This window comes from Macaca thibetana, chromosome 6 (assembly GCF_024542745.1).
Source record: "Macaca thibetana thibetana isolate TM-01 chromosome 6, ASM2454274v1, whole genome shotgun sequence".
In the NCBI taxonomy this organism is placed as follows: domain Eukaryota; kingdom Metazoa; phylum Chordata; class Mammalia; order Primates; family Cercopithecidae; genus Macaca; species Macaca thibetana.
Genome location: NC_065583.1, coordinates 90,855,320 through 90,867,732, shown reverse-complemented (window position 1 = coordinate 90,867,732; position 12,413 = coordinate 90,855,320). Strand labels below are relative to the sequence as shown.

Below are 12,413 nucleotides of genomic sequence, written 5' to 3'. Positions count from 1 at the left end.
AATTCGATGTTGAAGATAATGGATTTTGTAGGACTTAAGGCAAGAGGACGGCCATTGACTGTTGAAGTAATCAGAGGGGACTCATGTCAGAGTTGGGAACAGCTAATTATTTTGGCAAAGACACAGTAGAAGGTGTCTCTCTTGGAGGGCAGGGAGAAGCACAATGTGATCTGAAAATATGTGGTGGAATCAGAAAAGCTCACGTATTTTCTTTGTCGATATTTCAGAACCTCGTGTAGTGAGGGTTCAGGAAGGTGAGACTGCCAACTTTACAGTTCTCAGAAATGGATCTGTTGATGTGACTTGCACGGTCCAGTACGCTACCATGGATGGGAAGGCTACTGCACGAGAGAGAGATTTCATTCCTGTTGAAAAAGGAGAAATGCTCATTTTTGAGGTTGGAAGTAGAGAGCAGAGCATATCCATATTTGTTAATGAAGATGGTATCCCAGAAATGGATGAGTCCTTTTATATAATCCTCTTTAATTCAACAGGTAAGTAAATTATACTTTTTTGTGTGGCATATCTGCCTCAGTGCTTTAATAAGATGAAATTAAGCACTATAGTCCAATAATGAGGACAAGTAGGGCCTAACTGTATTTGTACAGTTCAAGAGCAAAATTATTTCATTGCTTTCTTGAGAAATGGGGTGAAGAATATATGTGTTGAACCTTTATGTATTTCATATACTTTATGACATCCTTTTTAACATTTTCTTTACAATATGGCACAAATAGAAAATTCTGATATATAAGTAAGTGAATTCTTACAGCTAAAAGTAACAGGCCTTGGGAATATGGCTTTTCTAGGTATTGCCTAGTCACCCAGCGACTTAAGGGATAGGTATCCTGTAGCATTTTCCTTGGAGCAGGGTGCTGGCATACTTGGTTGGGAAGCTTAATTCTGTAGGCAGCTAACCTCAACTGTTTGATAATTCTCTGGAGCCATGGCCAAAATGAATGACAATCTGCAAGGGAAAAAGATGTGTTCATCCTTCTTCTCCATACTATAAATGAAACAGGATGTTTTCACCCTACTCTTTGGGATTCGAGAATGTTTTGGCTCTACTTTCTGTAAATTGGAAAGGCCTATGGCTTCTCTTGATATTTATTTTATTCTTTTAACAGTACCAGGAGTTTTTTTTTCCTTGAACCTTTTGAGAGTGAGCTAAAGACATGATGCGCTATCACCCTAAATACATTAGTGTGTGTTCTCCCATAGAGATGCCCTCATGAGCTCTAACGTTTGCATCGGGTCGCCATGATGCCCTATCAACCTAAATACGTGTGTTCTCCCACAGAGATGCCCTCATGAGCTCTAACGTTTGCATCGGGTCGCCATGATGCCCTATCAACCTAAATACGTGTGTTCTCCCACAGAGATGCCCTCATGAGCTCTAACGTTTGCATCGGGGCTCCGTGATGCCCTATCTGCCACCCCCAGTGTAATGCCAACGTTGTGTTCCACCTTGTGCCTTGTGGACTGAAAGACTGAGGAAGAGAAAGAGATCTCTTAATTATTGTTTTAGCTGTGTCTTTCATTCTCCCCATCTTCTTGACTTTCTTCACTGCTGTCTCTCTTTCTATTCCCCTTTCTCTTTTTCTCCTTTTGTCTTTCTCTGTCTCTCATTTTTCACATAGCTTAACTAAGAAAACACAAAAGTTAAAACTAAAAACTATTGTCCTGTGAGGAAAATTTGACTTTGTAGAATAAACCCACAAGGGCAGTTTCACAATTGCAAAAACCATCGTCAGCTCTTACGTAGACGAAAAACATTTGGTGAATCTGATCGTTGTTCTAAAATTTAAATGAAAGGAGTTGCTACAGATAAAAATAATTTTAGTGAAGTAAAAGTGGAAAACAAAGTTTTACTGTGAAATACAGAAAAGCGATGAAGGAATGACATTAGTAGTAGTATTTTTTAATGGAGTCTCGCTCTGTCATCAGGCTGGAGTGCAGTGGTGCAATCTTGGCTCACTGCAGCCTCCGCCTCCCAGGTTCAAGTGATTCTCCTGCCTCAGCCTCCTGAGTAGCTGGGACTACAGGCACACACCACTATGCCAAGCTAATTTTTTAATTTTTAGTAGAGACGGGTTTTCATCCTGTTAGCCAGGATAGTCTTGATCTCTTGACCCTGTGATCCACCCGCCTCAGCCTCACAAAGTGCTGGGATTACAGGTGTGAAAAATGATATTATCTTAATAGAATTTATTTACTCTAGAAATAAGTTCTTGATGATGTATATTAACTTAATATGATTCAGGTAAACATTTTTGTCTCAAAAATATCACTGTGGTTAAACTATCATTAGGAAAAAAACACCAATATGGTTAAATAGTGAATGAATCAAAACATCCTGAACCTTTTGTAAAGAGTAGGGGAATTGACTTTTTTTTTTCTTTTGAGATGAAGTCTCACTCTGTTGCCCAGGCTGGAGTGCAGTGGTGTGATCTCAGCTCACTGCAACCCCTGCCTCCTAGGTTCAAGCGATTCTCCTGCCTCAGCCTCCTCAGTAGCTGGGACTACAGGCTGGCACCACCACACCCAGCTAATGTTTGTATTTTTAATAGAGATGGAGTTTCGTCATGTTGGCCAGGCTGGTCTAGAATTCCTGACCTCAAGCAATCCGCCCGCCTGGGCACCCCAAGGATGCTGGGATTATAGGCGTGAGCCACTGTGGCTGGCTAGAAATTGACGCTTGAAAAAGAGGTTTAGTTTATTTTGTGAACTATGTCATTGGGAAAAAATATATATTAACATTTGATTTTGAGAGAAAGAGGGAGGGAGAACACAAGGTGTGATTGGGTTGCTGGCCTGAGGTATGTGTGCTACTTCATACTGCTGCTGCATTTGTCTTTAATATTTTTCCAGAAATGATGGCATTTGAGAATCCAATTACTTTAGTTAAGAAGGCTCAGATGACAAAAATCCCTAGAACTTGTGATTTTTAAATGCATCCTTTCTTAGCTCTTTCCTCCTTTTCTTTCCTCCTTTATGATATTGAAACATCAAGGACTGGTGGGACCCATGATGGGACACTGTAGAGGCAGCATTTCTGACATGACCTAGTGCTGGCAGTGGCTGTTTATCCTGATACTTATCATTTAGAGCATGTGCTCTGATACTGGGTCAAAGGATATGGCCATCCTTCAAGGCCTTGTTAAATATTGCCAGTTCATCTTGCAGAGAAACAGAATGAATTTTCAGCACCACTAGGACATGTTGCATTACAAATGCACATGATGATAGAACCCTGCCAAAATTAGGTTTTATTATTTTTTATTCATTTTTGTTAGATTTTATTATATGCTCTTTATTTATTGTCAGCATTTTCTACACAATGATTTGCTATTTTTATGTCTTTTTTTCCATTGAATTATCAAGTGAAGTTGAGTACAGTTGTATATTTGTATAATTTTTTTTGATGAACTGATTTGCTATATATAATTTGTTTCTGTAATTTTAGCTGTAGGTGTTGTTGTATATATCTGTTTTTGAAAGTGTTAGTTGCATCAGTTCAGCAATACATAAATTCTGTACAACAGTTACTGAGCATCTATTTTTCTAGGGCATGGAATTGAATAAGAATCATTAGTCCAAGGAGCTTATAGTAAAATTGTGTGTATGACTGTATGTGTGTGTGTGTGTGTGTCCCAATATAGTATGATCATTGTTATGATAGATTGACAAAGAACAAAGTGCCATGGGAGCACTCTGGAGAGGCACTTAGCTTAACCTGGGGATTCAAGGAAGAATTCCTGGAAGAGTTGTTGCTTGAGCTGGGTTCTCAGGAATGATAAGTTAGGTGAGTGAAGATGAGAAGGACTTTTGCTCCCCTGTGCAACAGCTGGAGTAAAGGTGAAGAGATAGACACCACAGGGAAGTGATGAGAAGAGATCTAATGTGTAGGCAGTAACAGTGCCAATATGCTGTGCAAAGAACTGGAGTAGAAAGGAATCAAGCCCAGACCATGGAGATTGCTTTGCTCTATGTACAACCAGATCAAACTTTGCTGCCTGAAGGCAGAGATGTAAAGGGAAACGCTCAAGCCAGTGATTCCAGTGAACACAGACAGTAGTATTTTATGTTATCAGGTAATCCTTTATTATTTTAATGAAATAAAATAATCCACCTAAGAAATTTGAAAATAGAAGAAATTATGTTTTTGATTTCTAATTAAGCTATTGAAGCTATATTCCTTTTGTGAAGAAAAGTGTGTTTTTCAATAAAATAGTTGACTTGTAACTAAAAAACAAAATGGAAACTGTTTCATCTTGAAATTAGGCATTTCTCTCTCTTTGTATGTATGTTTGTACATATGTGTGTATACGTAAACGTCTTTGGAAATATGGAGCAGTATTTTGCATTTATTGTATGACCTTCAGTGAGGAAATTCTCGCTGAAAATTTCAACTTAATTGTAAAATTTCTTAATTTAAAAACATAAATTTAATAACAAGTTAGCTACTTCTTTGTTATTTTGTCGTTTCCACTTTTAGGTGATACAGTAGTATATCAATATGGGGTAGCTACAGTAATTATTGAAGCTAATGATGACCCAAACGGCATTTTTTCTCTGGAGCCCATAGACAAAGCAGTGGAAGAAGGAAAGACTAATGCATTTTGGTAAGCATATTTAGATAAGGCAAGTTTAAAATTGGATGAAATAAAACCATTAAGTATGTGAAATTCTGAAATATTCCTTCAAAATTTAAAAATTGGTTAAGAATTGAGTAATTTCAAAGTTGGCAGTCTGAATGAGTTGTAAACTTTTTTTATGCTGTTGCCGGTTATCTTAAAAAAAAAATAACTTTAGCTGGTAAGCAGAAGTTATTCTCCCCACCCCTCTAATTCAAACTTCAATCCTTTTTGAGACTGAGAAACTTGAATTATTGAACATCTTCAGGAACTCTTCTCTCAGATGATATGTGAGTACCCCCACCCTGTACTTTGCTTTTGGAAAACTTTTTCCAACTGTCATTTAGTATTTTTTGATGGAGCTTAGAATTTATCTTTCCGTTTGGATTTTGAAGACAAGACTTTTAAGACTGGTTCTCTTTATTAAAGTTCTACCTCATTCTTCTCTTCCCATGAAATTCTTCATAGCTTGCCTCATAGAACCAGCTGGTTGGTTTATTTAAAGATGATAGATAGTAAAAATATGTTTCCTTGATAACACAGGAAGCTCTCATTAGAGTAAGATTCCCTACTTATAAATTTTCTTTAATTTATTTTGTAGGATTTTGAGGCACCGAGGATGCTTTGGTAGTGTTTCTGTATCTTGGCAGCTCTTTCAGAATAACTCTGCTTTGCAGCCTGGACAGGAGTTCTATGAAACTTCAGGAACTGTTAACTTCATGGATGGAGAAGAGGCAAAACCAATCATTCTCCATGCTTTTCCAGATAAAATTCCCGAATTCAATGAATTTTATATTCTAAAACTTGTAAACATTTCAGGTACTGTGTTTTTCTGTGTCTTATTTTATTTCCATGTCTTATTTATACTAAATTTTATATTTTTTACTTAGATAATTAGAGCCATATACAAAATGCAATTGGTTTAGTATTTGTGTCATGACTATCTGATTTTAAATGTTAAAATACCCTTCTTGATTCAAGTGTTATTCTTAACATTCACTTTTTTGATATCTTAGTTTGGTTCAGTTTTAGGGATGGAGGCCTACATCCATCCTCAAACTTGCAAATAGACTTTCTCCACACCAACTATACTGTCTCCAACAAGATATTAGTGGAAGGTGGGAGGTAAGGATTCATGGTAGCTTAAAGCTTGGTCTTTGTGTCATAATTTAAACAATCAATTTTCACATCACTTTTGGTTTTAAGCACAGAATTAAACCTTTCTAATTCATATACTCTTTTCAGGCTTGACTGATTATCAATAAAATTATGCTGAACCAATATTATTTTATATCCTGCTCCTAAAATGTGGTGAAAGCCACATGGTGACACTACTATTCATTGATAATCAGTAAATTATTTAACCAGAAGTTTGCTAAGCAAATTCTTTTTTCTTTATACTAGAAAGTACTTGAAATTCTAGTTTCTTACTCATAAATTTTCTTATTACAGGTGGATCCCCAGGTCCTGGGGGCCAACTAGCAGAAACCAACCTCCAGGTGACAGTAATGATTCCATTCAATGATGATCCTTTTGGGGTTTTCATCTTGGATCCAGAGTGTTTAGAGAGAGAAGTGGCAGAAGATGTCCTGTCTGAAGATGATATGTCTTATATTACCAACTTCACCATTTTGAGGCAACAGGGTGTATTTGGTGATGTACGACTGGGCTGGGAAATACTATCCAGTGAGTTCCCTGCTGGTTTGCCACCAATGATAGATTTTTTACTGGTTGGAATTTTCCCCACCACTGTGCATTTACAACAGCACATGCGGCGTCACCATAGTGGAACGGATGCTTTGTACTTCACCGGACTAGAGGGTGCATTTGGGACTGTTAATCCAAAATATCATCCCTTCAGGAATAATACAATTGCCAACTTTACATTCTCAGCTTGGGTAATGCCCAATGCCAATACGAATGGATTCATTATAGCGAAGGATGATGGTAATGGAAGCATCTACTATGGCGTAAAAATTCAAAGTAATGAATCCCATGTGACACTTTCCCTTCATTATAAAACCCTGGGTTCCAATGCTACATACATTGCCAAGGCAACAGTCATGAAATATTTAGAAGAAAGTATGTGGCTTCATCTACTAATTATCCTGGATGATGGCATAATCGAATTCTACCTGGATGGAAATGCAATGCCCAGGGGAATCAAGAGTCTGAAAGGAGAAGCCATTACTGATGGTGAGGGTTATCATTACAACTAGGACACTGAAATTTGAAGTTTGCAAAAATTTTCATTAAAATTTAGATTTTTAAAAAAATGCTAACATGTGTTTGAAAACTCTACTTATGCATTGGTTTAATTTATTTAATCAAAACTGTGTGCCTACCAAGATCATGATCAATTCTGTCCTGAGTGTTACAGAAATGAATCAGAGTTTTGCACTTGAAGAACCTGGAATAGGCACTAGCAGAGAGATGTGTGATATATCATGATACCTTGTAGGAAGAAAGAAAAAAATATGAAAGACGAACATTTGTCCTTCTGTGGGTAGTAGGAGAGATGGGAAGTGATATTCCTGGCAGAGGAATGAGCAAACGAATAGAAATGTGAAACGGCATGCTGTACCTGGGGAACTGCTGCTAGTTCAGTGTTGCTGGAGGTAGAGGGTGGTGGATGTGAAAAGAAAGCAGGAGAGAAAAATCACAGTGAAAAGTGATTATGGATTTATACTATCAGGAGGTAACTTTGTGAATTCTGTGGAGTGCTTTGAAGAGATAATCTTTGTTGTCTTTAAACTAGATCATATGCTGATTCCTGAAGAAGCACATTTGTGTGTGTGTGCACACAAATACTGGTTATCCGCATTATGGTCACCATTTCCTCTCAGCCCCTCCATCCTATGATTTTGTTCCTTTTTATATTTAGTGGAAGATAGAGTAGAGCTTATATGACTATAGCTTAATAGAGTATTTTTCTCTGAACCTCTTACATTAGTTATTTGGTTTTTTGGTTTGTTTTTTTTGTTTTTTTTTCTCCCAGAGTGGGAGAAAAAGATAGGCAATGGAAACATGCACATATCTACCAATTTCAATCCCATGGATTTTGCTTACAAGCACTTTGTGGTATTATCCACTTTTTGGCTGTGTGAATACCTGCAAGTATCTGTTAGCTTTGATTCTTTTGGTGATGGTACTGGTGGTGGAATGAGAATGGAAACGATTGGGGGAAGTGGGAGCTGGTGTTTTTTCCTCTGGCTTACTGCAAAGGAACTTGTTATTTTTGTAATTTGCAACTTGGAAAGATAATTTTTAAAATATATATAAAGTTATTGAACTGTAGTTTACTTTATATTATAAAAATATAAAAGTATGCATATTGTAAGTGTACAGATAAATGAAATTTTTAAAACTTAAATTAATCAGTTTCAGCACTCATGTAATCAGCCTCCAGACCAAGAAACAGAGCATTCCAGAAGCCCCCTTTGACTCTTCTCCGGTTGCTAACTCACCATCCTTCCTACTGACTATTGACATTTTTAAGAGCTTAAGATTCGCTCTTCCTGTTTTTAAATTTACATAAATAGAGCTGAACAATATATACACTTGAATGTCCGGCTTCTTTTGCTCAGTATTGTTTGTGAAGTTCATCCATATTTTTGCCGGTTGTAGATACTCATGCTCATTACCATATAGAATTCTCTTACGTTACTGTAACATAATTTGTTTATTAGTGCTACTTTTAATTTCTGTTTGGGTTGTTTTCAGTTCTGTCTATTACATATAGTACTTCTATGGATACTCTTATACATGTTTTTTGATGAACATATGCCTGCCATATGCATTTCTGTTGAGCCCATTCCTGGGGATGGAATTGCTGAATGACAGTGTGTGCAAATATTCGGTTTTAGTAGATAATGCCTATCCATTTTCCGAAATAGTCGAACCTAATTATACTCTTACCTCTAGTGTATGAGAGTTCCACTTCATTAATGCTTAGCTTCTTCCATCTTTACTTTTGGTTTGTAGTGGTATCTCACAGTATCAAAAAAGTGTATTTTTAAAAAAATAATTCTATGTTCAATATAGAAAGATTGTAAAGTACACATATACAACAAAAATAGAAATCATTTACAATAAAAATCATTTACAATCATTACAAGAATCATTTACTGTCATTCAGAGATAGCCACTATAAACATTAAGCATACTGTTAACATGTTCATATACACACACTATATACATATTTCACAATTTTTCTTCTTTATTGTCAGAACAATACAGGTATATTCCATGAAATTTGAGAAGTACAGAATAGCATTAAGATGTAGAGTGAAAGCTACCATATTCCTTCCATGAACCACTGTAACATACTGGCATTTTTATAACTTTTATTTTCAATGATTTAGCATTGTAACTTTAGTAGTTAACACTACAAGTAGAGAAATAATGATCACGTTTGTTCCATAGAATTAGTCATAGAAGCAAAGTGCTTAGAATCCTCAAGTTTGTATAGTGTTTTACATTTATAAGGCATTTTAATTCAATATATTAAATAGAGGTCAGAGTCAGTAAATAAATTCGCTAGCATCACACAGGCAAGTAATAGAGGAACCAAGACCTGAAAATAAGTCTTTAACTCCTAGGTCAATATTCCTTTTAACATATCATAGAAACAAAACCAAAGGAGAAGTGATCATTTCTATATCCTTGACTCCAGATAGTATCCTAACAGTGAGAACCATGATGTGGTTTTGTGAGAATCAGGGGAACTTGAATCATTTTAGTTGCCAGATAATTCAGTAGAAGAGACAACATCGTAGGATTTCCCATCCAAACTGGAGCTCCAGTGAACAGGTGTTTCTGGTTTGCTGGGCAGGAAGGTGTTCTCTGTAGTCGGTATGGGAGCAGTCATGACAGTAACATGCCAGACACTTGTGACTACCCTGAAAGCCATCTGGGTGGAGATTTGTGAACAGCCTCCATTGAGGTTATTGACAAGAAATATTGTTTGTACTTTTTTTTCCAGAATCTCTGCCAATATCTCATCTTACCTAAAGATCTTACATAAATATCTTAGTTGAGTTATTAGAGTACAAACAAGTAAAGAAAGGCGAACTAGTGGAAACATGAAAAGGGTAGTTATTGAGATACAGTGACACAGTTGGGCTGCATGTTATTATTATTTTAAAAAGTCCCCAAGACTTACATACAATGTTTCTGAGAAGAAATATTTCTATTTCTACATCTATTCTATTAGTTGTTTGGATAGAGAGATGTATTTGTCCTGTAGAAATACTTTTTATGAATTCTCACAACTTTTAACTCAATGAGTGTCTTAACATATCAAGCCTTGAAGTTCTTAAATAATAGTATAATACTGAAGTTTAAAAATTGTGATGAGGCTAGGTGTAGTGGCCCTTGCCTGTAATCGCGCCTCAAGCGATCCTCCCATCTAAGCACTTTGGGAGGATTGCTTGAGGCCAGGAGTGTGAGACCAGCCTGGACAACATAGCAAGACCCTGTCTCTTAAAAAAAAAAAAAAAGAAATTAAAAAATTAGCCAGGCATGGCAGTGGACTCCTGTAGTGACGTCCTTGCTACTTGTTAGTCTGAGGTGGTTGGATTGCTTGAGCCCAGGAGTTTGAGGTCACAGTGAGCTATTACCATGCCATTGCACTCTAGCCTGGGTAAAAGAGCAAGATCTTGTCTCTGAAGTAAATAAATAAATAACTTAATTAATTAATTAAAATTGTGATGAAATTAAGTCAATTTTTAAATGCGCAAGAGTAAATTTTAAAATATAGAATAAATTTATATCTAAATACACACATGCACATACATGTATACATGTGTATGTATGTGTGTGTATGTATATGTTCAGATACTTTTTTCTAGAAATGTTGACAGACTGATATAAGTTACCTTTAAGGATATTATCTAATTTGAAGATAGTTACCAATTCTTTTAGTACAAAATATCATAAATCCTAGTGATTATGGATTCGTTTTTAAAAATCATAATAGAAGATAATATCCAATTTATTGTATACTAGTTACAAAAAAGTTTTATTTATCCAAGAATATCTTTCAGTAAAATTGGCTTACTTTCTGAATCACACTTATAATTTAGGACAGAACATTTGAAGGTATTGTAGCATTTACACTTGTCTCTAATTTCAGGTCCTGGAATACTGAGAATTGGAGCAGGGATAAATGGCAATGACAGATTTACAGGTCTGATGCAGGATGTGAGGTCCTATGAGCGGAAACTGACACTTGAAGAAATTTATGAACTTCATGCCATGCCCGCAAAAAGTGATTTACACCCCGTTTCTGGATATCTGGAGTTCAGACAGGGAGAAACTAACAAATCATTCATTATTTCTGCGAGAGATGACAATGATGAGGAAGGAGAAGAATTATTCATTCTTAAACTAGTCTCTGTATATGGAGGAGCTTGTATTTCTGAAGAAAATACTACTGCAAGATTAATAATACAAAAAAGTGACAATGCAAATGGCTTGTTTGGTTTCACAGGAGCTTGTATACCAGAGGTAAGTAGTGAGCTTGGAGAATTTTGGAGTTAAAAAATTCATTGTAGGTGAATTTGTTTGGGACTCGGCTTTCTTTCGTTTGGTAAGATTGATTGCGCATCTACTCCAAGTCCAGAAGTATGCTAGGCCAGTGATTGCAAATATAAATTACAAAATTCTTACTCTTAGGAGTTCACCCTTTGAATCAACCTAATGAGCCAATAGAAATAGTAAGTTAGCAAATGAAACTTCAGCAATTCGCCTTAAAGTTAATGCTCTTCAAAGAATGCATGTTTATATTCCACCTATTTATTTTTTGGCTACTGTTTTGGATGCCATTTAAGTGAGTGAATGAAATAATATATGTTGAAAGCTATAATAATATATCACAAATAAAAATATATCACAAATAATTGTATTTGCAACTTTATTAAAATATGATTTTTTGAGGTTTTATTTTTTTACACGTGAAATGTACTTGAGTAGTCAGTTATAACTTTCTTCCGTGTTGGGTGTAAATGCCTTTCTTATCAACCATCTTGGCCAGCTTAATTCATTAGGCTGTCTTACTGTCCTTATCAGTTCTTTCCATGTTTTCAAAGATTCGTAATCATCTTGGTTTCCTGTTCAGTAATGTGAGAACTCATGAAACTACTTCCCAGGTGTTGTGTGTGACAGCAACAGCTTGGTGGCCATGAAAGGATGCCAAGGAACAAGAGTCTTTCTTTTTGCAGTTGATTCTAATTGGTTTAGAAGGGTGTATAAGTAAATTGAAATGATTTTTAAAAAATGGATGAGTAGAGTTTGAAAAAAAAAAACTAGGTCATAGGCTCATTCTAGCTTAAACTGGGATGCCTGCCTCTCTGGAGTGTCTTTCTTGCCACTTGAGCCCTTTGGTTTAGTGACAGTCATAAGAGATCGTCAAATAGTGTGATCTTTTTTTTTTTTTACATCAGAAATAGAATATCCTAGACTAGCAATAGCAAATGTCATACAAATCTACAACTTGAAAAAGAAAGCTGTTTACATATAGTGGATAATACCTTTAAATAAGTATTTAAAAAGCTATCAAAGAATTTTCACATATTGCATTTTATGCACCTTTCTGATAATCCATAATATAGGTGCAATATTAACCAGTGTGATAGTGATATTAACCAGTGTGATTATTTTGTATAATGTGTGTCAACATTTTGAAGATCTGTATAACCAGTAACTAATATTTTTTAAGTAATCAATGCATATTGTTGCAAATCATGCCTGAGTAAAAGACTGTTTCCAAGTACA

General features: G+C 35.8%; 1 protein-coding gene across 5 annotated transcripts in view; it reads left to right on the top strand.

The window, feature by feature from the left end:
* The window catches only part of ADGRV1 (adhesion G protein-coupled receptor V1), a 593,679-nt gene that overhangs the window by 78,712 nt on the left and 502,554 nt on the right, over positions 1-12,413 (top strand). For all 5 annotated transcript variants that reach the window (XM_050795448.1, XM_050795446.1, XM_050795449.1 and 2 more), the window contains 5 exons: positions 228-494; positions 4,499-4,625; positions 5,239-5,456; positions 6,090-6,833; positions 10,774-11,147. In XM_050795448.1, the coding sequence (XP_050651405.1) occupies positions 228-494; positions 4,499-4,625; positions 5,239-5,456; positions 6,090-6,833; positions 10,774-11,147 (1,730 nt within the window). The remainder of the gene's footprint in view (positions 1-227; positions 495-4,498; positions 4,626-5,238; positions 5,457-6,089; positions 6,834-10,773; positions 11,148-12,413) is intronic.